General features: G+C 39.9%; 2 protein-coding genes and 1 long non-coding RNA gene across 3 annotated transcripts; 2 read left to right on the top strand and 1 right to left on the bottom strand.

Annotated features, from left to right (window-relative positions):
* The first annotated feature begins 5,615 nt into the window (after window positions 1–5,615).
* LOC135469071 (uncharacterized) lies at window positions 5,616–9,541 on the top strand. The gene is made up of 4 exons (XR_010444283.1): window positions 5,616–5,752; window positions 6,250–6,294; window positions 8,244–8,288; window positions 8,655–9,541. It is a non-coding gene; the product is annotated as an uncharacterized LOC135469071 (long non-coding RNA).
* On the bottom strand, window positions 9,062–10,950 carry LOC135469070 (inactive heparanase-2-like). Its single transcript, XM_064747594.1, has 4 exons — window positions 10,796–10,950; window positions 10,145–10,245; window positions 9,549–9,689; window positions 9,062–9,215 (listed from the first exon to the last, which is right to left on the bottom strand). Exons 1-4 carry the CDS (start codon window positions 10,823–10,825, stop codon window positions 9,062–9,064), a joined length of 426 nt encoding a protein of 141 aa, XP_064603664.1. The 5' UTR covers window positions 10,826–10,950.
* An 11,158-nt stretch (window positions 10,951–22,108) lies between these two features.
* On the top strand, window positions 22,109–27,254 carry LOC135469290 (heparanase-like). Its single transcript, XM_064747906.1, has 10 exons — window positions 22,109–22,197; window positions 22,372–22,490; window positions 23,068–23,238; window positions 23,628–23,787; window positions 24,261–24,308; window positions 24,889–25,089; window positions 25,328–25,427; window positions 25,662–25,765; window positions 26,390–26,530; window positions 27,065–27,254. The coding sequence occupies exons 2-10, from the start codon at window positions 22,484–22,486 to the stop codon at window positions 27,216–27,218; spliced, it is 1,086 nt and encodes a 361-aa protein (XP_064603976.1). The 5' UTR covers window positions 22,109–22,197; window positions 22,372–22,483; the 3' UTR covers window positions 27,219–27,254.
* Window positions 27,255–27,830: the final 576 nt, after the last annotated feature.

Consider the following 27,830-nt stretch of genomic DNA (forward strand, 5'->3'; position numbering starts at 1 on the left):
CGTCTGTGTTGCTCATCTGAGTACCACAATCCAATTGTTGAACTAAATAAAGCACAATTAAAGTCTTCAACTGTCTCTGCTGAAAACCAAACCTAAGTTTTCTCCAACTTTAATTGACGGTTTAATTGTTTGCTGTGGACGTGACGTCTGAACTGCAGGTTTGAGCAGGGGTGGTTTAGCCTGGATCGGTGGTTGCGCACCACAGTGCCTGATCCTTTTGAAATACTGTTCCTGCTATGTCCAAATCCCTCACCTGAACCGTTTTCTTCTTCAGGATGTTTTTGATGGTCTGAACCACACGCTTATCTTCTTGAATCTTGGGGGAAGACCGCTGTCCGAACGAAGTTCTTCTGGTATACCATGGCGTGAAAAGATACTTTTCAGAGCGTTGATAACTTCTGTAGTTTCTGTGGTGTTTGTCGTTGTTGCTACCTCAAGGTCGCGAGAGAAATAGTGCACTACAGTCAAGTAGTCTTTGTTGCGTAAGTGAAACAAATCTGTGGCGACCATTTGCCAGGGTCGCTTAGAGGTTGTAGTAGGCATCAATGGTTCTGCCCGGGGTTTCTGTGTACTGCACATGTTTTGCTCTTGTCTACAAGATCATTAATTTCCAGACTGAGTCCGGGCCACCAGACGAATCTTTGTGCTGTGTGTCTGCATTTTACGATTCCATGGTGTCCTTTGTGGAGCTTGTCGAGTATGTCCAACCTCATACTAGATGGTATAAGTAATCTGGTTCCTTTAGCGAGTGATATTTCACCTCTAATCGCCCAGTATGGCTTCAGAGAGTCTAATTTATTTACACACTTCATCTTCTAACTCAGCTTCCCGGATCATCTGAAGTTTTGTGTCCGATATCGGTATAGCCTCAATTATGTTCTCTACGTAGGCTTCCATTTCCTTGCTGCTGATTGCCGAAGTTTGGAAGCTATGGAGACGCAAGAGCACGTCTGATACGTACATGTCCTTTCCGGGTACGTGGTTGATTGCCTTGAAATCACACTTCATCAACCTCATTCGGCAACGTTGTGTCCTTGGAGGAAGTTCATCTACAGTGTGTCGTCCGTTTCAGCTGTGATTGATTTCCCCATTATCAAGTCACTGGTCCTTTCACAGGCCCACGTCAACGCTAGAGGCTCCTTGTCGATCTGTGCGTATCTCATTTCTGTTTGTGTTAGTGAGCGTAATATGAAACACGCTGGATGCCATGTGTCGTCGTCCTGTCTTTGTGACAGTACACCACCAAGATGTAAGATGTAGCATCTGCTGAGATCTGTTTCTCGATTTGAGTCATACCAAACTAACACTGGGGCTTTTGTCATTTCAGTCTATGTTGGAATGAAGTAACTCTCTGATCGGTTTGGTTTTGTCTGCGAGGTGATCAATGAACTTCCTTAGGTGGTTAACCATGCCCAGAAACATTCAAACTTCTTGAGCATTCTTTGGGGGAGGCATCTCTTGAATGCTTCTGATCTTTAAAGGCTCTATTTCGTTCCCGCTGGTCTTGTGCCCTAGGTACTCTCCTTCTGTGACGCTAAGCAGTACACTTGTTCTTGTTGAGGGTTATACGAGCCTTCTCAAGACGAGTCAGGACTACTTCAAGTCTCTGGTCATCTTGTGCCTGCGAGTTTCCGTGAGCCAAGACATCAATGATGCTGTCCTCGACTCGTTCAAGGCCTTCCAACACCTGACTCATACACTTCTGAAACTTTTCTGATCCAGAAATGATTCATTGGCAGTACATTAAATTGGTATCTACCCCATGGGGTAATGAAGGTTGTCAGTGGGTCTGGATTCCTCCGCCAATTTGATCTGACAGAATCCCGATTTAGCGTCGATTTTTGAGAATACTTTAGCACCAGTTGTGTTAACTGCTGGGAGTGGATGGTTTTCCCGCTTTACATAGTTGTTAAGCATGGAGAGATCCACGCATATCCTGATTTTCCACTGGCTTTTATTGTTTCTCCCACTCTGTTGGGTTGTCTACTTTGGATATCACTGGCATCTCTCACATCCGGTCTAACTCTTTCTTTGTGGATTCGTATAATGGCCTTGGAACTCGTCTAGGTGAGGAAACTGCGCATGGTTTGGCATCCTCTTTTAATGTTATTTTGTATGCAGAGTCCATTTGTCTTAATCCTTTGAACAGTTTGGGGTGATTTTTCATTACTATCGATTTGTAACCCGCTGACTTTGACACCAAGAGATGGTCAATACTTTGTTTCTCACAGATAATGGCGCTGTAAATGTTCCTTTACACTTCATTTCATATCTGAATGACATTAACATCTGCATCCGTTTCAAATTTAAATGCAGTCACATATTCGATCACTTTGACCATCGTCGGCCATCCATGGGTTGTTGTTACTGGTATTCCCAATGCTGTCAATCGCCGAAATATCACCAAGAAAGAAATCTTCATCATCACTACAGTTGCTCGCTGTATTCACTTCATGAAGTGCACTTTATTACGATTGAAACATGCCTTGCCGTAGTGACCTCGTTTCATACAAATGTTGAAAGCTGCATCACGAGCTGGGCAATTCGCTTAACCTAGACACCGGCTACAATTTCGGTACTATGTAGGTTTGCTGCTTGAGGCTGTGTGTGTGATTTATTTTTACTTGATTTCTATTTATATTTTTTTGATACTGATGTTTTCCTTTATTTTGTTCCCTATATACTCTAGTCTATTAAAGAACTAGGTTGGAAAATGCCTTGCTGTTTCTTGACAGTTTCTCTTTGCTTTCTCTAGTGTCAGTTCTGCATCCAGCTGTAATTTCTCAGACAAGGATTTATCCTTGATACCACTCACAGTTTGGTCCCGAATAAACTGTTCTTTTAGGGCTCCATATTCACAGTATTCTGCCAAACTGAATACCTCTGTGATCTAAGAATCTACAGGTTCTTCTGATTTCTGATGTCTCAGCTTAAATTTAGTTCTTCCAAAGATCACATTCGTCTTCATCACGAAATGACCCTCAAATTTCTGTATTACTGTCACATAATCAGACATTCCGTCATCTGTCAAATTTAACGAACTCAGGACATCCGCTTCTTCTCCCATAAAACAAATCAAATTTTTTACCTGTGTCTCGCCTGATCTCCCGTTCAACCCGGTTGCTTTTCTTTCAAATCACCAGATCCATTTGGTCCATTCTTCTAGCTAGAAGGAAAACTTCATGATGTTGTCGTTGTTGTGGTTCTCTTCTGCCATTTTATCGACTCACTTTGTTTACAGTAGACGTTCACATAACTCAGAATGAGGACAACCTTCCAATTCTGAAATTAAATCTTTAACATTCATTGGCGTACTTGCAAACATAGGCCTGCTTTCCGTGGAAATTCACAAAAGCAATTTGTGATAGTCATAGAATGTACTGTCATTAAAGCGTGAACTCATCTCAAGAATGTCACGCATGTAAGCATCAACTTCCTGCCTTATTTGAGGATAAGTTCCACACATAATGCACGTAAGTCCGGTTTTCTCCCACCATAATGCTGGCTGCCATTGTATAAATGAAATATTCTTGAGCAGGGCGTAAAACAGCAATCAAATAAATGCTCATCGCTACCGTGTGCTATGAAGTGGGGCATATCTATCAAAGATACGGGTGGTGACATGCATACCTAAGACTGTAAAATGGTTCAAATTGCTTTCATTCCACCATATGGACAGACCAGTTCATGACTTTTCTTAAATGAGAAAGCATGACAGTTGCCACGCGTGGATATTAGTATTGTGAAGCACTATAATTAATTGTTCTAATACTGGGAATATTCTATATTCTCAATCAGAGTTAACCTATGTTTTTGATGGTTCTGTTTCTGAGAGCTGGCAGAATGAAGGTCGTACTCATCGGAACAGCGCTCATATTGGTATTAGCCGCCATGGCTCATGCCCGTCAACTGCCGCTTAAACAGGGTAAACCGGTAGGTACCATATATCGACGTTTAATTTTGTGATTTACATGTTCAAAACAGAGGGCCAACTGAATAATTGGTTACACCATGATTAATCCTGGAAATCATAAAACCTATGTTAACGCCACAGGCCATTCACAATAGTTCCTGCTCAAAGCCAATCATATGACATAGTTTTTGTTCTCTCTCAGAGTACATTTAATAGTACGCGATGTGTCCAGATCACAGTTCACTCCATCAACCGGTAAACAATACCCAACGTCAAATTCACAAAGACTTGTTTCATTGATAAAATAAGCAATACAATCTATTATTTCGGAACTACATGTATAATTGTTACGAAAGAGAGTCAGCCGGGAGCTTAATGGCTATATTATATTCACGTTTAGTTTAGAGTCGGTGTCATCGGCCATGTTGACGGGAAAGAACAGAAAATTCCATTTGAGGTAAGCGTCATCAGTATAGTTATTTTTTCTCTAATAACAACCACGTTAAACCAAAGTACATAAACAGCACGTGATCTTTGAAGAAATTTTGATGGTACACTGGTAATTATCGAGTGATACATCCATATATTCAGTGAGGTGCACTGGTAGTTATCGAGTGATACATCCATTTATTCAGTGAGGTGCGCTGGTAATGATCCAGTGATACATCCATTTAGGTGCACTGGTAGTGATCGCGTGATACATCCATTTATTCAGTGAGTGGCACTGGTAGTGATCCAGTGATACATCCATTTATTCCGTGAGGTGCATTCAGTGAGGTGCACTGGTAGTGATCCAGTGATACATCCATTTATTCAGTGAGTGGCACTGGTAATGATCCAGTGATACATCCATTTATTCCGTGAGGTGCACTGGTAGTGATCGAGTGACACATCCAGTTATTCAGTTAGGTGCACAGGTAGTGATCGAGTGATAGGCCTACATCCATTTACCCAGTGAGGTGCACAAGTAGTGATCGAGTGATACATCCATTTATCCAGTGAGGTGCACAGGTAGTGATCGAGTGATAGATCAATTTATTCAATAAGGTGCACAGGTAGTGATCGAGTGATACATACACGGATCATGTTCTGTCATAATTATGATTATAATTCATCTAATGACAACCACTTTAAAACAAAGTATACAAGTAGCACATGATCCTTGGAGAAATTTTTATAATTTTGATTAAGCTAATATCTAGTAAAATAGCCTGTTTAAGAAGGCCAAATATACTTTCGTTAAACTTCATGGCAATCTTTATGTCTATGGATGCAATTTATACAAAGTTAAAATGTTTTTCATTGTTACAGAATGCAGATTCTGTTAACTGGGATAAGAAGAAGAAGAGAGCTGCTGCGGTAAGACACACGCGTTGTCCGCTGTGATTGTCTCCATGTATATTTTTATGTTCAGTCGGGTGAACTGGTAGTTACCGTGTGAAGCATTCATTTATATGTTCAGTCCGGTGCACTGGGTTCACTTGCACAAAGCGATTATAGCTACAGTCGATTGTAGACCCTACAGTTAAGTTTACAGTAGATGGTAAAAATAGTTTACGCCACTTGCGCCAAGGAACTGTAAGGCGATTGTAATTTTTTGAAGTTTGACGAAATTTGACTCATACATCAAGGTGGCGTGTGTAAATGGACAATGTACCCATCAAAAACTTTTCTTGCCTTCATTTTCAAAAGAGTTCTACATCATAACGATTCAGGAGCTAGCAACAACAACATGTGCAAAAATGTGCGCAACATCTTTTGAAGACAATTACATTGCACATTTTTGCAAACCGAATCGAAAAGTACTAACTAACAGTTTATCTAAGTCAATTATTTGTGGTTAGTATTAGTTTTTGGGCGAAATATCCATTTTTATGATCAGTCGGGTGCACTGGTAATTACTGGGTGAAGCATCCATTTATATGTTCAATCCAGTGCACTGGTAGTTAGAGGGTAAGACATCCATTGATAGGTTTAATCAGTCGCACTGGTAATTGCCGGCTAAGACATTCACTTATATGTCCATTCGGGTGCACTGGCAGTTACCGGGTGAGACACCATTTACCAGTGTATATTCAGTGTTGTGCACTGGTAGTTATCGAGTGATACATACGATCAATGTGTCATTGTTATAATTAATCTAACGACGACCACCTTAAAACAAAGCATACAAACATCACATAATCTGTGGAAAAATTTTGATGACTTAGATTAAGCTAATATCTGGCAACACAGCCTGTTTAAGCATGACAAATATACCTCGGTTAAAGTTCATGGCAATCGTTATATCTAAAGATGCAATTTCTACACATCCAAAATATTTTCCATTGTTACAGAATGAAGATTCTGTTAACTGGGACAAGAAGAAGAGAGCTGCTCCGGTAAGACATATACGTTGTCACTAGTGAACAATGTATATTTATATGTTCATTCGGCGCTCTGGTAGTTACCGGGTGAGACATCGATTTATGTTTTGGTGGGCGCACTGGTGGTTACCGGGTGAGACATCCATTTATATGATCAGTTAGGTGAACTGGTAATGACCGGGCGAGACATCCATTTACACGTTTTGTGGGGTGCACTGGTTGTTACCGGGTGAGACATCTATTTATATGATTAGTGAACAGGTAGTTACCGGGTGAGACATCCATTTATATATTTTGTGGAGTGGTAGCTACCGGGCGAGACATCCATTTACACGTTTTGTGGGTTGCACCGGTGGTTACCGGATGGGACATCCATTTATATGTTCACTTGGGTGAACTGGTACTTACCGGGTGAAACATCCATTTACATAAGTTCCATCTGATGCACTGGGTGAAATATTCATTTATATCATCAATGAACTGGTCGTTACCGGGTGAGACATCCATTTATATGTTCAGTTGGGTAAACTGGTCGTTACCGGGTGAGACATCCATATATATGTTCAGTTGGGTGAACTGGTACTTACCGGGTGAAACATACATTTATATGTTCACTTGGGTGAACTGGTAGTTACCGGGTGAAACATTCATTTATATAAGTTCCATCTGATGCACTGGGTGAAATATTCATTTATATCATCAATGAACTAGTCGTTACCGGGTGAGACATCCATTTATATGTTCAGTTGGGTAAACTGGTCGTTACCGGGTGAGACATCCATATATATGTTCAGTTGGGTGAACTGGTACTTACCGGGTGAAACATCAATTTATATGTTCACTTGGGTGAACTGGTAGTTACCGGGTGAAACATCCATTTATATAAGTTCCATCTGATGCACTGGGTGAAATATTCATTTATATCATCAATGAACTGGTCGTTACCGGGTGAGACATCCATTTATATGTTCAGTTGGGTAAACTGGTAGTTACTGGGTGAGACATCCATATATATGTTCATTTGGGTAAACTGGTAGTTACCGGGTGAGACATCCATTTATATGTTCATTTGGGTGAACTGGAAGTTACTGGATGTGACATCCATTTATATGTTTTGTCGAGTGCGCTGGTCGTTACCGGGTGAGTCATACATTGATATGTTCAGTTGGGTGAACCGGTAGTTACTAGGTGTGACATCTTTATATGTTTAGCTGCGCTCACTGGTAGTTACTGGGTGTTACATTCGTTTACATGTTCAACCGGGTGCACTAGTAGTTACTGGGTGTGACATCCATTTATGTATTTTGTGGGGTGGTGGTTACTGGGGGGATTCATCCATTTCTGTAGTCAGTTGGGTGCACTGGTAATTAACGGGTGAGACATCTATTTACTACATATATCCAGGTGTGTTTGCAGTTTCCGGAAGAGACATTCTATTAATGTTGTGTCGTGTGTACTGGTAGTCGATGAGACTTCCGTTTGTATGTTCGTTTCAGGTTAGTCCTTCAGTTACTGATAAAAAAAAAAGTTATACTAGAGTTCCGGAGTGAGTATTTCCCCTCATGTCCTGAACCCTGTATCACATACACATGCTAATTAAACCAGTAGAGCTACATGTATATTGGTTTTTAACTTCATAGCTTGCACCAAGTCATGATGTCTTCCTCTCTATTAAGTTTAGTCAGTCTCATATTTTCCAATTATTGCCTAATCCCCATGTGTTAAAAAATTACCAACAGATTTCATTTCAACTTATTTTATTCTCCGACTTCTAAATGTTAACATATTCCATAATTTGTTGTTAAAATGATATAATAAAATGTCATTTTGAGGCTAGATGAATCTTTGAAATGGTGTGTTATGGTTTGCAGTTTATGTGGCATAAAGGCTATTTAAGCAAATATACTTGGCTTAAAATTATAGATGCAATATCCACACAGTCAAAATGTTTTCCATTGTTACAGAATGCAGATTCTGTTAATTGGGACAAGAAGAAGAGAGCTGCTCCGGTAAGATACATACTTTGTCGCCAGTGATTTTCGCCATGTATATTTGTGCGCGTATACTTTAACCAGACCTTCTGTTTTCACAACAGGAATCCTAGCTTTGTAAAACCACAGCAAAGTGGATATTAGGTGTTGTACCAAACTTGTTAAAATAACTTCAGGCCTGGATTACTGAAAATTGAAGTCACTTCTTCACTGAAACAAAAATAGAGGTAAATCATACGACAATAGAAAAAAAACCTGCTTACTGCCATGTTTTCCCGTTTTTGTGAATTATGTATTTTCAGTTATTTGTTTATATGTCTTCTGAAACTGACCTTCATATAATGGATATCAGCAAACTAGGTTTGTACTTGTTTCTTACTGCAGGTCGTTTTTTGACTCTGGAAGGACGAGCACTGCTAAAAAATACTATTGACAAGATAGCACAACTCTAGCCCAGAAGGTTATACCACTGACTCCAGATATTCACCTTAAAGTAGAAACTTGATCACAGCATTTCAACCTTACTCCTAAGACATCGGCTTATTACAATGTGCGTATTTAGTTCACCAACACCTTTCACGATCCCATTTATACTGACACACAAAGTAGATTTTTATTAATTTTATAAAGTATAAATTATATTGCGTCACTTATATAATTATAAATTATATATTTCTGTTACACGGCATCAAGGTCGTGATAGGACCGAATAAGTTAACATAATGCTGGAATCTTCCAATAAGTGGACACATCATTTGAAAATTTTTTTGTTTATATTTTTCGGTGATGGATTATTGACATGCTAGGACACTGACGTTGGGTAAAACCAAAAACCCGTATGACAAAGATGGCACAATAATTGGCCATGTTCGCGACCTCACCGGATGTAGACTTGGAAGGTTGTCTCCAGTCATGCGCAGTTTCTGCCCATTCAATTTAACAGATCTGGAAGGGAAAACGATGATTTTGTTTGAATATAGCTCGATGGCAACCGATACAAATTGAATTTGTTTTAGTGGTTATGGACATATTTCATTTTACAAGCAGTGAAGTACGTGTAAGTGGATAGCCTGATCATGATGTTAGGGTGGCTATCACAATGTGTGTCAGCGTTCTGTGAGTTATGACAAAACCACATTTGTCTTCGTGATATCTTTCCATCCGCTCCCACAATATTACCTCAAGAGATAATATTTAGGCCCTTTACTACCTCATACATATATTTTGAAAGGACTTATCTCAGTAATTGCACGAAAGGATCGACGCAGTTAAACTAACCTGGAGGACAACTTGCCATCTTCTCCTGGTGTCAGACTGTAGAGTTCGTAGTTCTCTCCCCTGACGCGAGCCAGTTGCCAGCCGATATCACGCTCATGTAGGTTTATGTAATACACTACAAGTCCGCTGGGAGTATTAAAGCTGAAAACCAAACGTTTATCCAGTGTTCCAAAATGAAACTGTAACCAGTATTATCAAGAAGAGCTATTATCTACTGCCATTAACATGAAGGGTATCAAAAAGTCTGGATGAAGCATTTCCATCAAGTTCCCGGGTTTGGCTGGAATGCTCGTGTTTGGCAAAAAAAAAAAAGCATTCTAAACAGTTTCCTCCTTGAAACGGCATTTTTGACCTATATCTTTCAAAGCGATTTTACACAAAGCCATGGGGTGCTTATTTGTGTATAAAATAAACTGTTTCTTGAATGTCGTTCTCTTGTAAGACAAGTTCTATGTTACCAGTTGGCCCACAACCTCACTGCTCAACCTCATAGGTATGAGTGAGCAATAGACTTGACAGCTCAAGCCTGAGTAACTTGAGATGGGGGAAGTTCTCTATCATTTGGATTGGTGGCGTAAAGTCCTAAAAGAACTTACCTGCAATGTCCGTATATCCGAAACTCAACATTCCCATCAGTGAATACGTTCAATACTTGTCTTCCCACAAGCCTCTTGAATAAAAGCGAAATCCAGTATTCCTGAACAGAAATTAAGAAAATAGTCTCATGTGGTGAAGATTGTGGGCCGTCGGCTGCGGTTTACGGCACTGGCGATCAAGAGAAATCTTCGGCAAGACTGGATATATTTTGTGTTTTATAGATACAAGGAAAACATGAATGTTTGAACATTTTACCAGTGGTCAAAGTTTATCATGCAAAGCACATATTTATATATGTTATTTTTCAATATATATGGCTAATTGCTGTACATAAACTGCGTATTAAGATGAGAAGCGGATTTATTTATCTCTTTGATTGGCACCGGAGTAACCCACCGCCCGTCAACAAACTTCATGACTTAAAGGTGCAGCCGAACAAGCCAGCCCTATATTTGAATCTTCGACTTCACAGGGCAAGCGCTGCGTAAAAGTAAGCCTACTGATTCAGTTTCACAGTCTGTGATATAAACAAGATGGCTGCAATAAAAATAAACCCAGCTAAGACACACAGAAAACCACTTCGTTACATGTCATTTTGCAGTTCTCTGTTTATATCTGGCTGAGTTGAAATTTTGGTTTCAGATATTTACCGGTGTAGGGATTTCTTTCTCATCAAACATGTCGCTGAAGGAGCGTTTAGTTACAACGGATACACCGGTGGATGCCGCTTTTCCTAGCGTATCAAGCCACCTGAAAACAGCGAAAACACCGTATCATGTCAGAAAATGTATTTGTATGAATGAGTTAGAGGCGAGAATTCGTGTATCAAACGGACGTTTACCAGATTTAATCTTAGCGAAATGTCAGACTTCCAGTGCAAGTTATGAAGGGGGAAGGGAAGACGTGTTGAAGGCTTACTGAGAATGGCGATTTCAATTCATGAATGCATATGGAGCTGTTGTTCCTGTTTTATTCTGTATATTTTCACCATGTACCAACATCGTACTTTTCTACCTCAGAGTTTAACCCGACTGCTTACATAAACCCGCCGATGTATCCTGAAGTGTTGGGTGAGCGGGTGAGGTTACTGTCTTCCAGCCACAAGTCCAGTCCTTGTCCTCCATTCTCATGCATGAGCCTCCGGGTTTTATCTATCGTGTCCACAATACTGCCTAACACATATGGATCAACCATTCGCCCTGGAGTTAACTCGGTGGCGGATCCGTGGTTACTAAATACAAAATCGTCAATGCACAAATGCGCTGTGAGTTGATTTGACACTGATTGTATAATGCTCTTCCACAGTGAACTCTCTATATTTTTCAAGTAATACTACTGTATCCTGTGAACAATGATCGAAAGAAAATCTGGTTTTAAGTAAACAGGTATGTATACTTTTCGTCGCTCATGCCAAACAGCTTAACTTTGAGACAAAGAAAGTGAGAGAAATGTGATAAGTTCAAGTACTGGGGATATGCACCATTACATATGTTCAGCGTAACTTACTGAATGATTGACACAGCATCAATAACAGGCGCTCCGACCATCAGAAAACTAAAGTCAGAAGAAAACAAACAAAATAATTCGATTTATATGTCATGCACTATGGTAAATATGAAAAACTCATGCATGCATGGTGTTGGTTTTGAACCTGCACACAAAAATATTTCAGAGGTAGTAACAGAGAAATCAACGGTCGGTCAGAACAAAGGAAAACGTGAAATTATTCAAAATTTTTATAAAAATCGGGCAATGATTGTTGCACTTACTGCACGAAAATCAATGACCGGTGAGAATCACTCAATTCATTAAATATAAAAAAAACTGATGCGCTGATGGAATTGGCTTTGTGCTGATGGGAATTGGTTTTGTGCTGATGGAATTGGCTTTGTGCTGATGGAATTGGCTATGCGCTGATGGGAATTGGCTTTGTGCTGATGGGAAGTGGCTTTGTGCTGATGGAATTGGATTTGTGCTGAGGGGAATTGGCTTTGTGCTGATGGAATTGATTTTCTGCTGATGGAATTGGTTTTGCGCTGATGGAACTGGCTTTGCGCTAATGGGAATCGGCTTTGTGCTGATGGGAATTGGCTTTACGCTGATGGAATTGGTTTTGTGCTGATGGGAATTGGCTTTGTCCTGATGGAATTGGTTTTGTGCTGATGGAATTGGTTTTTCGCTGATGGAATTGGCTTTGTGCTGATGGAATTGGCTATGCGCTGATGGGAAGTGGCTTTGTGCTGATGGAATTGGCTTTGTGCTGAGGAATTGGCTTTGTGCTGATGGAATTGGCTTTGTGCTGAGGAATTGGCTTTGTGCCGATGGGAACTGGCTTCGTGCCGATGGGAACTGGCTTTGTACTGATGGAATTGGCTTTGTGCTTATGGAATTGGCTTTGTGCTGATGGAATTGATTTTGTGCTGATGGGAATTGGCTTTGTGCTGATGGAATTGGCTTTGTGTTGATGGAATTGGTTTTTCGCTGATGGAATTGGCTTTGTGCTGATGGAATTGGCTCTGCGCTGATGGGAATTGGCTTTGTGCTGATGGGAAGTGGCTTTGTGCTGATGGAATTGGCTTTGTGCTGAGGAATTGGCTTTGTGCCGATGGGAATTGGCTTTGTGCTGATGGAATTGGCTTTGTGCTGATGGGAATTGGCTTTGTGCTTATGGAATTGGCTTTGTGTTGATGGGAACTGGCTGTATGCTGATGGAATTGGCTTTGTACTTATGGAATTGGCTTTCTGTTGATGGAATTGGCTATGTGCTGATGGGAATTGGCTTTGTGCTGATGGAATTGGCTTTGTGCTGATGGGAATTGGCTTTGTGCTGATGGAATTTGCTTTGTGTTGATGGGAACTGGCTTTGCGCTGATGGAATTGGCTTTGTGCTTATGGAATTGGCTATGTGCTGATGGGAATTGGCTTTGTGATGATGGAATTGACTGTGCTGATGGAATTGGCTTTGTGCTGATGGAATTGGCTTTGTGCTGGTGGAATTGGCTATGCGCTGATGGAATTGGCTTTGTGCTGATGGAATTGGCATTGTGCTTATGGAATTGGCTTTGTGCTGATGGAATTGGCTTTGTGCTGATGGAATTGACTGTGCTGATAGACTTGACTTTGTGTTGATGCAGTTGGCTTTGTGCTGATGCAATTGGCTCTGTGCTTTTGCATTGTTTTGGTGTAAATGTTTATTAATTATTATTTTAAGTAATTCTAAACCAGTGAAGTCCAGTAAATTCCAAGTAACATCACTGCCCCCCCCCCCCCCCCACTCCCTTTTTGATTCTGTTTAAAAATTAGGAGGGTGGGGGGCTAATATGTTACTGTTCAGAATAAAACTTCAACTGAGGCCATATTTTATTGGTTACGTGTGAGCATTTGACAACCATCACACTGTGGTCTCCGCTATTCTTTTACTGTCCATGCGAATGTCTTTTGTATCAAACTCGATCTGAGGTTCCACAAAATGAACTGCACACAAAATTTTATCAAAATAAGAGAATAGTTGGAAGACTTATTTCACGGAAACCAAAGCGTGACGGAGGAACGTTTTACTGTTTAGTACACACTTGTTCGTTGTCGTTTGTGAAATCTGCGATAAAAAAAATATGAAATTGAAGATGGGTAATGGTATCTAAGAGTATCTAAAGTGTCATATAAGAAAATTGTGAAATCAAGTCAGCATATATCGTTAAATATCAGGATGAAACTCGATACAGTGTAAAAGTCACAAAGATGACATGTTGTAGCGCCTCGGTAAATCTCTCATGAAAAGCAAACAAATAGAGAATGTTCGGACAATCCAACTTGATGAGTTTCCAGCCCCTTTTCGATATCAACAGACTTGAGAGTGAATGACTGGTGCTTACCGCCGAAATCAAGAATATCTAGTATATAATTGAGCCAAATTACAAATACCGGAAAGGGAATATTGAATAACGAGCACTTACTCGATCATGTATTTTCGCGGAAAGGTTTGTGACACAGACGGTCCAATAAGGCGCCTGTTCCTAAATGCCGGATAAGTGTTCATGATCGTCCGGAGATGTCCGAAGTCACGGCCGATTTGTTCCGGAGTCGACTCTTGGGGAGAAGGGTATTTGTCTGGTTCTGAAAGTCATGAAGACGCCAGAGATGAGATTTGTTAATACCAGCCATGGAACAACACATCCAAATGTGAAAATTTGCCTTCCGGCTAGTTTCAAGTTTGGAGATGATGTTCCAAGGTGATAATCCCGAACGGCCAAAAAAATTTTTTTTTGTTTACTTAATTCTGCCTAACTCACACAGCTAATGAGCGTATTTATTAGTAACTATAGCTTTTAAGCATTTACATGAACGGCTAGAATATAATCTTATAATAAAATAACAAGAGGCTGGATTTTACAGGTTACATGTGACTATTTGCAAACTTTCCCACTGCCATCGCTACTCTGAAAGGTAAACAAGAGAATCCACTTCATACAACAATGCTGTTGTCTGTTGTATGTAAAACCTGGGATACAATAACATATTGTAGCTCAGATAAAACCTGTGAAGTTCACAAAACAGAGGATGTATGAAAGTGTGCTCTGAAGTCCACAGAGGCTAACTCGAGAATGACCACTGATGAGGTTGATAAGTGGATAGATGCTTGAACTTAATTGCCAGTAGCCTTAATAAACCTGAATGTACAGCTAGGAGTTACAAGAAAAGATGCTTGGATAGCAACAACTCTTATATGAGTGGGTGAGGAAGTGCCTGGGCTTTAACGTCGTACTTAACAATTTTTCAGTCATGACGACGAAGGAGTCCGTAGAGTGTATGTACATGTAACCTGCCTCCTTGATGCAGGACGGATTTCCACCACTCATTTATGTAGTGCTGCTTCACTGAGACGACTTACCCATGGCAAATTATACATTATACGGATACGGGACAACCGGTCACTGAACTATCCCCTTAAATGCTGGAAGCGACGAAGCTACAACTTCCTCTTTTAAAGTCTTAGATGTGACCCGACCCATGATTGACCCTGGATCTACCGCTCCCTAAGCGAACGCTATACCAACCTTGCTATCAGGGCAGGTAGTCTTATATGAAAGATAAAGAAAATTTACTTGCCGTATCCCAGCCCGAACTCCAGCGTGTAACCTCTGTCCACAGCGTAGTCCATTAACATCTTAGCATTGGATGAATTCCACTGACCGCCATTACGATACTGTAGATTTAAGTTCATGCTTAATTTCCATCCCACTGCTCTGCAGAACTCATACAGACGGTCGAAATCATCAGCTGTAAAAGGAATGTGCGACACAAAAAGGAATAAATGGTTATAATTAGCACTTTCTTTGTACCTTATACACCTGAGAAATTCTTCATCCCCTTCACGATGCTCGATTCGTTCAATTTCATTGCCAGATAGATAAACATTTCAAGGAACTGACAAAATGAACATACGCACTGAAAGTTAAAGTTTGTCGTCAGGCATGGATTTATATATTAAGACACTGTCTGAACTCACTCTCAGTAGAACAAAACAACTGTTTCGCTACCCATTGAACAATTAAAGTAACACTTTGAACACGCCTGCGTCTACAAATTTTGTTGGCATTCGCTCGGTTCTGGCTCACCTGTTATCTCACTGAAACATCGTTCTCGATTGACGAAGAGAATTCTGTCTGTTTCCCGTCCTCCTACCCTCAACACAACCGGTGACAAACCTCGTGCAAGGGTCTGGAACCTGATCGAGCTGTGAGGAAGAGGAAAGTAGCAAAGACAAAAGTCTTTATCTATTTATTCGATTGGTCTTTTACGCCGAATAACGAAAGGACATTTCACTTATACCACGGCGGTCAACATTGTGGTGGTAGGAAACCGGGTAGAACCCAGGGTAATCCCAAGACCATCCGCAAGTTGCTGGTAGACTGGCAGCATGAGCGGGGCTTGAACTCACAGCGACCGGATTCGTGGGAGACTCCTGAATCAATGGACTAGACTAGCACGCTAACCACTCGGACACATAAGGTTCATCGGATGGAGACATGTTACTTCAGATTTAGTTGGCGACAAGCCAGTGTGGAGAGCTCCTACTAAATCTGACTTAATGACTTAATGACGCAACAAATACAGTAGCTACCATAACAGTTGGAGGAGAAATTTTGAACTGTCCGAAAGGAGACCCATTATACCAACTGTTTTTAAAATGATAAGCATTGAAAAAAAAAGCCAGTAAACCACAAAACCTGCGACTCATCTTTGATAGATTAATCACGGATAAAGTAAATACATATGTGAATACCAGACCTTGTGTTAAAATCATGCCAGTGGCTCACAAATATGGAACCATCTTGGGAGAAACTGAGGAAATCCTTGTCTACCAAATGACCGCGCGAAGAAGTGTCAAAGAAAACGTTAATTACGTCCCGTGTGTGGTGATCGGTCTGTGCGAGTGTTAGACAACATAGGGTGATCACGACATGGTGGATATTCTCTAACATATTCACACCGAGCAGAAGTTTTGTCATGCAGAACAGTTCTGATCCAGGACAACACTAACTACACTTATTCATCATTGTCGCTCCCCGCACCCCCACTCGCCCGCAACTTGTGACACGAAATCACTTAAAATGTTCATGTGACATCCAAATAACAGTAATCCTGTCATCCTATAAACTCAGGTTGTTTTTCCAGATGGCTTTATGTCATTAAAACCCCGATGCTTTTAGGATTTTGCCAGTGTACCGGAACGCACGAAGTCATACCCTCGTTAATACATACTGACTGTAAGGAAAACACCGTCTAATAAATACTGAATAAATTCTGTTATTAACCAGTGCTTTTAAAACTCATAATAATATCATAAATTTATACAGAATAAAAATTTCCTCAATAAAATAGTGTAGTGCATTTAACTTTGCAGATCACCTCAAGAAAAGAATGGAGAAAAAAGTATTGATTTTATTCGAAGTCACTGACCTACAATTAGAGAAATGGCCAAAGCACTCTTAGGTATAAATTGGATTATCTTATTTACTTTCAAACAATATTTATTTACTTATTTATTTATTGATTTATTTATTTGGGGCTTACCGCTGTACTTACGACAACTTTCTTGACAAAGTCATAATGGTTAAAGGTAAGTAACCTCCAATGAACTTTGTGAATAAGACCACATATCAACTAACACACAAAAACTTTATGAATAAGACCACATATCAACTGACACAACAAAACTGTATGAATAAGACTGTATGCATGAATAAGACTGACATACAAAAACTGTATGAATATCATATCAACTGACACACAAAAACTGTATGAATAAGACCACATATCAACTAACATACAAAAACTGTATGAATAAGACCACATATCAACTGACATACAAAAACTGTATGAATAAGACCACATATCAACTAACACACAAAAACTGTATGAATAAGACCACATATCAACTGACATACAAAAACTTTATGAATAAGACCACATATCAACTGACATACAAAAACTTTATGAATAAGACCACATATCAACTGACACAACAAAACTGTATGAATAAGACTGTATGCATGAATAAGACTGACATACAAAAACTGTATGAATATCATATCAACTGACACACAAAAACTTATGAATAAGACCACATATCAACTAACACACAAAAACTGTATGAATAAGACCACATATCAACTGACACAACAAAACTGTATGAATAAGACTGTATGCATGAATAAGACTGACATACAAAAACTGTATGAATATCATATCAACTGACACACAAAAACTTATGAATAAGACCACATATCAACTGACATACAAAAACTTATGAATAAGACCACATATCAACTAACACACAAAAACTGTATGAATAAGACCACATATCAACTGACATACAAAAACTTATGAATAAGACCACATATCAACTAACACACAAAAACTGTATGAATAAGACCACATATCAACTGACATACAAAAACTTATGAATAAGACCACATATCAACTAACACACAAAAACTGTATGAATAAGACCACATATCAACTAACACACAAAAACTTTATGAATAAGACCACATATCAACTAACACACAAAAACTGTATGAATAAGACCACATATCAACTGACATACAAAAACTTATGAATAAGACCACATATCAACTGACATACAAAAACCGATGACTACTTATTGTCTCCAAGGCAACTGGATTCTGGAAATTTGTAGCAGGTGGAATTTGGATTGGATATACACTTCACATATCCAAGCTAATGAATTGCATTACCTGTGTAAGTAATGCTATCGGTGAATTGGCGTATACATAACTGCAATACGTCAAAATATATTTACCAACGACAGCTGATCAATGGCAAATACTTTCGGTACAATTATATCTTGTTTACACGAACAATTAGAGAGTACCTTTTGTTGCCATACATTACAACATCAATACATGTGAGTGGCATTTGATCAGATTAAGCTTAACACAGCTGCCGTGTACAGTGTATCGACAAAGTGGTTCCATCACGTTCAGGGGCGGAGAAAACGATAAGACCTTCACATTGTCATTGCATTTCATGCTCTCCAACAATTAAAGGAGAAGAGAACATAAAAATGATGCAAAAATCAGATGAAAGGGTGTGAAAACTTCTTTGCAAATATGATTTTTAATATTTTTTTCGAAATTATTTTTGTATGGTGGATATTTGGGATCTCCTCTTCGTAACTATCGTCTTCGCATCATAATGTTCTAAACTAAAATCTGATGCATGAGTAATAGGTTTATTTGAATGTACAGTTGTTGTTTATATCCAAACATAAATATTTAATCTGAATTATGATAATATTTATGAATATATTAAAAATATAAACGTGACCAAAATCCAGGTTGGACACATTTGTTAGCCGAAAAGACCAAATTCTAGAGCAATATATATATATATAGTGCGAAGGGCCATATGTGTACTGTAGGCGTGCGTAAAATCATTGAAGTTTGTCAATAAATGTGGGAGTTGCAGGGCTTCAAATATTGTCCAAAGGCCGATTTGCCGTATTTGGCACTTTGACGTCCCCATGTTATATGATGCATTTTAAATGCATTTGCGACTAGGATGAAGGCACGAACATTGTAAGCATGCTACCCGACGCAGTTTGACGTCCTGATCATGATCTGGACTTATTTCTTACTGGCGACGTATAGTTTTGTCGCAAATGGCGATGAAAACGTGAAAAAGCGCAGTTTTTCACCATATTTGGAGGTCTGTTGCGAGAAAACCGTAACAGCCGTAAAGCTGATAATCACCGAGTGCAAAGCGTTAAATACGTACACTGTGTGTGCTGAAAATCTTTGATCTGTGTCAACATCCACAGGACATGAAAACGTCATCGAACCAATCCGGGATCCTGGCCTAGGATCTGCTGTTCGCAGATCCATTCTAGTAATCAGTTTGAAACCATAAAACCACATCAAAGACATTGGGTAAATAGGACATGCTTTATCAAAATACTTTGACGATAGCATTCTTTTCAAAGTTTTGAATACACCTAAAAGATAGGAGAAAACATAAACTTTGCATCAGATGAAAGATTTGGAAAAGTTAGTTGCAAATATGATAAATTTGTCTTTACAGAGAAACAGACACTTAAAAATAATGTTTGTTTGGTGGGTATTTGGGACCACATGTTGATATGTATTGTGCTTGCGTAATAATGTTATACATGACAACGTAATACGTGTTTTATATATATATATATATATATATATATATATATATATATATATATATATATACGCACGCCTACAGTACACATATGGCCCTTTGCACTCAGTCATTTTCAGCTCCACAGCTGCTGCAGTTTTGTGTTACGTGACCTCCAAACATGGGCGAAAATTGCACTTGTTAGCATCTTCATGACAACTGGCGACAAAACCGTGCGTCGGAGAAAGGAAAAACCACCAAATTCGTCATCAGAACATCGAACTACGCCTAGCAGCCAGCCTACTTAAAATCTTGAAATTGACAACATTTTCATCGCCTGCCAAATTGGCTAAGCAGGGATCGAACTCTGACATGACTGACAGACGTCAGCGGTAAGAGAACAGAAAGAAAGAAGAACAAAGAAAAACCAAACCCGGCGCGATCTGCCTGATGTCCATTTCCCGACGTCAATGATCTTGGCCATTCGACTGCCCCAGACACATCTACGTCACTCCACACAGCAGGGAGACGGTTAGCGGGACATCAGCCGACACCATCGTCCTTGTGTAATTAGGTCAAGCGGGAGAAAATTTCGCAAGCATCTCCTCTACCATCCACACTTTTGTATCTCTCACGTAGTCCCCAAGGCAGTCGCAATTCTCACTTCAAGACTATATACACATTTTCTTTATCTTTCAAATGAGAGCATAAGTTATTGGTCGAAAATCAACACATAACCACATACACGGCTTTCAAAGTGTCCATGCGACCTTACACCGTTTGTCACTGAGGCAGTCGGCCGGTCATTTGCATTCCCGCGAATAGATCGGCGAGCTTTATGATGCTACGCTATGCCCAGTGAAAAACGGTCATTCCTTGGCAGACTTAGCCCGTTTTTTGTAAGAAATAACGCATAAACACGACCAGTGTAACAGCAAGTTCGTACTTTCACGTCTCAATCCACGACCTGCCATGCACAGACTCACTGCTCTACTGATAGCTCGGCCATTGTTAGAAAGTCAACATTTGGACCACGGCACATGTCCATATCTGTCAATCACCCTGGCCTGTTTAACGTATACTAAAGAGGACAAGGTCTGCGCAAAACAAAGCTAACTTTTACATGTGCACGTCGTTTGCTGTTGTAGTTAGATCTCTGCGCCATCTAGTAGAGTACTGTATAGCTGAATGCCATCTTTTTCTAAACAAAAAACGGTGTTGTCATTTAAACGCTTCTAGCGAGAAAACTATTGATCGGAGCTCAAATCTGTTGACGAATGCTCGAGAGAGCATGTCTTGGGCTCCAAAATTGTGTAGGTTGCACATTTCTAACTCCCATAGTTCTCAAGTTACAGGTCATTGAAATTACGTAATTTTTTAAAGTTTTTTGCTTATATCTCAAAAGTTACACATATATGCAAAAAAATACAAGCAGATTCGGAATCAGCAGCTCAAGATACATCAGAATACGTTGAGAACAATTGACATTTCAGAACATTTTGTGACGTCACAATTTCGACCAATGGCGAGCTTCCAGAGTTTTGACCGGAAGTGAACCATTTTTGCAAACTTGTAAGAACTCGTGACCTTCTAGCTGCATGTCAAATTTGAAAACGATCGGTTGAGTGGTTCTTGAGAAGACGATTTTTAAAGGTTTTACACAAAATTCAATATGGCGGCCGAACCACGTGACATAGCAAAAAAATGGAGAATTTGTCCCGAGATATTCACCGCCAGAATATATGAGCAAAATTTGGGACTTTTATGTTAAACGGTGTAAAAGTTTCCTTGCTAATAAGAAAAAACAGAACGATTACAATAGGGATCCCGTTCGAGAAGAACGGGATCCCTAATTATGCCCATTCCATCTGGGCTGCAAGCCGCATCATTGCCAGCAGAAAACAACGGCTATGAAATCCAGTATCCAGTTGCCGGAGTGAACATAGTTACTCCTGTGAAATTATCCGTGGAAGAGATTTTATATCCATTTTTCTAATCAGCTTGCATTCAAAAGGTAACATTCAGATCTGACTTTGATAGAGAAAGATAACACATATCTTGGGCCAAGGTAAAAGTATATTCTACGCGTTGCTATTAATAGGTACATCATATACAGTGTGGTAGATAATAGTTTGTTAGCGCTGTCTATTTTCGAGCGTGCCAGAGCCATGTACTTCAGGATTTGTTTGATTGTTGTTCTTACTCTTGCCGGCCGAATGTTTCGTGGGTTAGCGTTATCACGTGACCCTCAACTCCAAGGCACTGTATCTGTTTCCATTAATACGGACTCCTCCATCTTCCTTGTCGATCAGAAGTTCTTAAGCTTTACATTGGACACGTATTTTATCACGGTTCACCTTCGAGGATTTAATGCCAGGTCAGTTTTTGTCATATATTTATGCATTTTATTCCTTTCTTTGGCATTGTTAACACGAACCGATAGATATTAATGCGTATTTTATTTCTGTACATTATTTTTCTGCATGCATGCATCTTCACATTTTGATCTGATCGTATTGTTCTGGCACCATTTGTCCCCGTACATTTTCAGCTCTCCCAAGCTCCGGAATGTTGCACGTGGATTGGCTCCAGCTGTCTTTCGGGTTGGCGGGACATCAGCCGACACCATCGTCTTCAGATCTCCGTCACGAGGGTTCAACGTCATGACAGGTAGCGTCTGTGCAAGCTCCATTATCACAGCTAAAAGAACGCCATTCATATTATTGTTAATTTTCTATGTAGTCTACTAAGATCATGCCCAGTTCTTTTTCAGAGTCATTGTTTTATTAAAAACAACAGCATATACGCCCTTAAGGAAAGTACAATGGAAAGTATGTACGATTTGTCACGTGTCCCGGTGTCTTGATAGTATATAATTGAGACGTACAGCATAGAGAGTCAGACCAGAGCAGCGGCGATAATGTGATAGCTGGAAAATGGTCACCCGTAACCGGTGAGATACTGCCTCTTGTCAGTCAGGGTTTCGTTCTAACTGTTCATGTAAATAGTAGCAAATTACACGCCACCTAGCACCACTAAGCAGAATTAGGTAGAAACAATATTCAGCGATGTTTATTGATATCTTGGGAAGTTTCTAGCTAGGCCTCAAGTTGAGAAGACAACATTTAAAATAGTAAATACGGAAAACAGAAAGTAGGTTTTAGGGGAGTACAAATAGCTAAATCAATCTTCCTTAGGTTCCTTGGGAGTTATGAAGTATAATAACCTGTTTCTTTCTTTCTTGCAGAACAAGATTTTGATGCCATATACAGTTTCGCTAAGAGCGCTGGGTGGGAGATGAGTTATGATCTCAACTTACTGTACAGAAACAACAGCCAGTGGAATTCTAGCAATGCCGTTATGCTGTTAGAATACGCGGCGTCCACGGGCCAGGTCATTGATCTGGAACTAGGCAATGGTAACAAACTACGCACTTTACTTTTCCTGCAGAACGCTTGAGTGCTATTTTAGTTTGTTTGCAGCAGATGTGCTCTTAGAATCTTAAAGTTTATCTTTTTATTTGATTTATCCTTTGTCCCAGATTTCATGTTGTAAAACTGAACTTTTTTTCAATAAAAATGGTATATAGACTTCTGGTTTAAAACTTAATTTAACCAATCAGGATAAAGCCATGACTCGAAAAGGCCCAATCCTCACTCATCCTCATCAGGGCGCTTTTCCACATAGATTACCTCCACTTCGTCGTTGCTTACATTAGTTTCAATTGCTTATTATTCTACGATTCCAGAGAAGATTGTAGAATGGGTGCGTTTTTGTTAACAGTATGGAACACTCAATACTTTTTAGAGCCCAACCTGTACCAGTTCACAAAGCACGTCGACCCGGCACAGATAGGTAGAGATTACGTTCATCTCAGAGCACTGATGAACACCATGCCACCGTTTAATACGAGAAGACTGATTGGTCCATCTGTCACGCACGCCTTCACCGCGGACTACGCAGCCAAGTTGGTTCCATTACGTGAATCTTGAAGGAATAAGTTATACACATGAGTAATGAGTCTCGCGTTTTCGTCTCTGTATCGTTTCCATCTACAGTTTTAGTCTTTTGCTTGCTTGTCATAAGTTTGTGTTCAATTCCGAATCGAATCATACCGAATACCTTAACACTGGTAATCAGCAACCCTGTATAATGTGGCTGGGTGGGGCGTCGTGAGGCAGCACTTTAACTTCGTGCTGTCTATAAAGACGCTGTCGTGATATTGCGACATGCATTAAATCCCAATCAAACAAACAAACAAGTCTTAAATTTGTGGTGATAAAGTCGTCAGGAGAGTGCTAATGGTCATGAAAGGTTATTTGAACAACAAACAAATGTATATTTGCCCCTCTTGGCAACTCAATGCAGTCAGTCAGCATTCCAGTTGATGTAACCCTTTTCTTCTGTGCTGTATTGTATACACGTGTTTTTATCACTCAGGTTTCTCTCCACTGGCTCCACTTCCGTAGACGTGTTTTCTATTCACCAGTAAGTATTCCCGCCTCGAAGTAGACCCGGTGTCATACCCGGAACGGGCCATACCAAAGATTTTTAAAATGTTACTTCTAGCTGCCTCGCTTGGCGCTCAGCAATGAGACGTTAGAACAAGGAAACAGGACTCGTTGGCGCGGTATCATTATAATGTGACTGGGTGGGGTGTCATGTCGGGTGTCTTTAGCATGATACTTCAGTGGCTCTCCCTGCCACAAGAAGACACAATATATGTACACACACCTAATGAATCCTCGTCGCCATATGACTGAAAAATTACAGCAAGTATTCAGTATTCAGCATTTGCACATATGGGAATTTTTTTTCGTAATTCAGTTTTTTTTTAAATAAAGTAAATAAAGCTATGTTCATAAAGCACATTGCCATCTACTAAGTTTGGACTATTTTCATCCCTATGTTGCTGTCCAGCATTCAGCGAACTACAATTTTTGGACACACTTTAGTTTGTACAGGATATCCGGTGAGTCGAGGAATCGTCTTCATTGATGGCTGTTGCCATTTGTTTTACTGTGTTACTGCCACTTACACACCTTGAACGTGTGATATTTTTATGCAGCTATTACTCGTCTGGCCCCGCGCTCACTCCCCAAGATATGATCAACCCAACTGTTCTGGACAGTATCACAGATACTCTGAATAAAGCCAGAGATGCAGTGTCTAAATACTCCAGGGGAACTCACACTGTGTGGCTGGGAGAAACAGGATTGGCCTACAGTAGATCTGCTCCTAACACCACTGGATACATAGCAGGTTTTATGTAAGAATGTCAGTACCTCGATGATATAGCATCAGAAAATATTGGCCGTTTTTTTGAACGTTCACTTTAAACAAACTGAAACAAATGGAATAGTGTTAAAAAGAATTCATGTTCAAAGTTATTTAAGAGTATATATAATAATGTGTATATTTTAGTTTTTTAACCGACCAATGTCACGTCAACGTTATGAAATATGAGTTATATAAATAAAATCGCACAATAATATGTACTCATGCAGGTGGTTGGACAAAATAGGCATGGCTGCCACACACGGAGTGTCTTTGCTGGCCCGACAAAGTTTTCCAAGTTTCTACGACGAAAATGAGACTCCGACACCCGTAAGTACATGTTTTGCATATTTCACAAAGAATGTTCGCGGAATGTGGGTATTCAAAAGACATTAGACTATTAATAAGAATTTGGTATACTGGCACTCATTGTCCTTTGTATTGTATCAGTCTTCATCATTGATTAAAACGCGCGTTTCAAAGGATTTCATTTAGACTCAAACTTGCCATATTATACTCTGCCCAGACTTAGTTATGTTTTCAGTCTTAATTGTCCTTATGCAGGAGTACTGGCTAACACTGTTGTTCAAACGACTGATGGGAAGGCGCGTGCTGGAGGTGACATCCACGGAGGGCAATCACTTCTTCAGGATGTACGCCCATTGCTCGTGAGTTATGTATACAGTCTATGTATGGAATAACGTCTGCTGAAGAAAATTTTTGGACATTGAGGAGCACTGCTCATCTTTATAATGCTCTGGTGAAAAGACGTATTGTTTTCCGCTGCAGATGCATCTTGTCGGTTGATGAATGGACCAATCGCCAGGGTCGTAGTGACCATACACTGTTCCCCATACCAGAACCAGGGTGACTGTAGGATTGCGCCTGTCTGGCCGTAACGGAGTTCTTTTTCCAAACGGTTCATCGTATTTTTTGACAGATGTTCATCTGAAATTTAACAGATGTTTTCTCCATGACGAGATACTGATGAATAAATTCAAATTTCGGTCCGCTTCGTCTAATTTGGATAAAATCAGGGCAATTGTTTGCACGTTTTGGACAGTTTTCTGCATTTTGTTTACAAGATTGCGCAAAGACGGCTTTGTGGCCGTTTCAACCATTGTCGACAAAATTGCTATATTGTGGACTTTGACATAACTACTTTTCTGCCCGGTCAAACCGGTTCAGGATATTAATGTCCAAAGCAATATTGAAAGAATTCTCTTTCATTTATTCTTAATTTAACTAGCTGCCATTATCAGGCTTAAAAAGGAGTGTTTTTTGTCTTTCAGCCTAAATCACCCTGGAGGCGTGGCCTTCTACTTCCTAAATATCTACAGCTCTGACGTAGAGTTAACAATACCATCATTTACCAGTCACAGTTACGAGCTCTTCAGTCTATCCGCCGGTGGCAATGGCACCATGTCTACCAGGTAAGCTGATCTGGTAAAATGACAACCACTCCAGCCGTGCGTTAACCACTGATCATAGTTATTTGTGAGAAATTCTTTTTTTATAAATGTATATGTTGTCCTTTAAGAAGTAGTTAGGGTTTTTTTTTTTTTTTTTTGATTGGTGTTTTTCGCCGTACTCAAGAATATTTCACTTATACCACGGCAGCCAGCATTATGGTGGGCGGAAACCGGGCAGAACCCGGGGGAAACCCACGACCATCCGCAGGTAGCTGACAGACCTTCCCACATACGGCCGGAGAGAAAGTCAGCATGAGCTGGAGTTGAACTCACAGCGACCGCATTGGTGAGAGACTCCTGGGTCATTACGCTGCGCTAGCGCGCTAACCAACTGAGCCACGGAGGCCCCGAAGTAGTTAGGGTTATATTTTTTCTCAGCTTTCTGGTCGTAGATGTTTATTCGTGTTTTTTTTTTAATGGTTATTCAGTCTAGTTTTCAGAGTGTTTATCCAGAGAATATCCACAATTCTAACCTATATTCGCATATACTTCCAGCATTGTTAATCTCAATGGTCACCCAGTTACTATGGATGGAGACAATCTACCTGAACTTTCACCTGTGACTTCACAAACATGGCCGGTTGTCATCCCAAAATTCACCTATGGTTTTCTTGTTTTACCTGATGCTTACGTCATGGCTTGTCGTTGAGCACTCCGTTTTGTTCCATTTGTCATATCGAAATAAAATCTGAATATAATTATTCCTTTCGCATTGTTGTTTAGTCTTACATAAAGTTTGTTGGAGATGACATGTCTTCAGCTACTGAGGCATGAACACTGAGTTCGCTATGTGGGAGAGAATTGCTGTGTAAAAACATCCGTCAGCCGTGTATTATATGGACAGCTCAATTTAGAATAGTAAATGTTCCAGGAACTGCAACCATTGTGTACAGATGGGCGTTTTTTTGTTTGTTTTTTTTTTTTTTTTGTACTTCTCCTTACAGATGACTGCTTGTTGTCGTCCGTCGCAAACTGGTACAGCTTATACGTAGAAAGCAATTTTATGAAGCGGGATTACATATTTCCAGTAAATAGAAAACATGTGTTTATAGAACAGTTTGATAAAATCTTAAAACTTGTCAATGATACCCTGTTTATTTCTGCACTGTTTATTTAAAACTGTATTGAAACTACAGTTCCTGAGAATGCAATAACTGATAATAAACTGATGCAAAGATGCATATCAATCTTTAACAATCGTTTACATCATGCCACTGACCACCAAGCTACACCGGTGTTGGCTGTATGGTTTACATCATGC

The sequence above is a fragment of the Liolophura sinensis genome, chromosome 6 (genome assembly GCF_032854445.1).
Source record: "Liolophura sinensis isolate JHLJ2023 chromosome 6, CUHK_Ljap_v2, whole genome shotgun sequence".
NCBI lineage: Eukaryota > Metazoa > Mollusca > Polyplacophora > Chitonida > Chitonidae > Liolophura > Liolophura sinensis.

What these genes read in the sequence shown, in the direction of transcription:
- LOC135469070 (XM_064747594.1), bottom strand. Translation starts at nt 10,825, where the DNA reads ATGTTTGATGAGAAAGAAATCCCTACACCG. An exon ending in AGAAAGAAATCCCTACACCG is followed by an intron (nt 10,246 to 10,795) that starts GTAAATATCTGA and finishes ATTTCTGTTCAG; the next exon opens with GAATACTGGATTTCGCTTTT. An exon ending in CGGATATACGGACATTGCAG is followed by an intron (nt 9,690 to 10,144) that starts GTAAGTTCTTTT and finishes TTTGGTTTTCAG; the next exon opens with CTTTAATACTCCCAGCGGAC.
- LOC135469290 (XM_064747906.1), top strand. An exon ending in ACCGCGGACTACGCAGCCAA is followed by an intron (nt 23,788 to 24,260) that starts GTTGGTTCCATT and finishes TTTATCACTCAG; the next exon opens with GTTTCTCTCCACTGGCTCCA. An exon ending in GACGTGTTTTCTATTCACCA is followed by an intron (nt 24,309 to 24,888) that starts GTAAGTATTCCC and finishes ATTTTTATGCAG; the next exon opens with CTATTACTCGTCTGGCCCCG.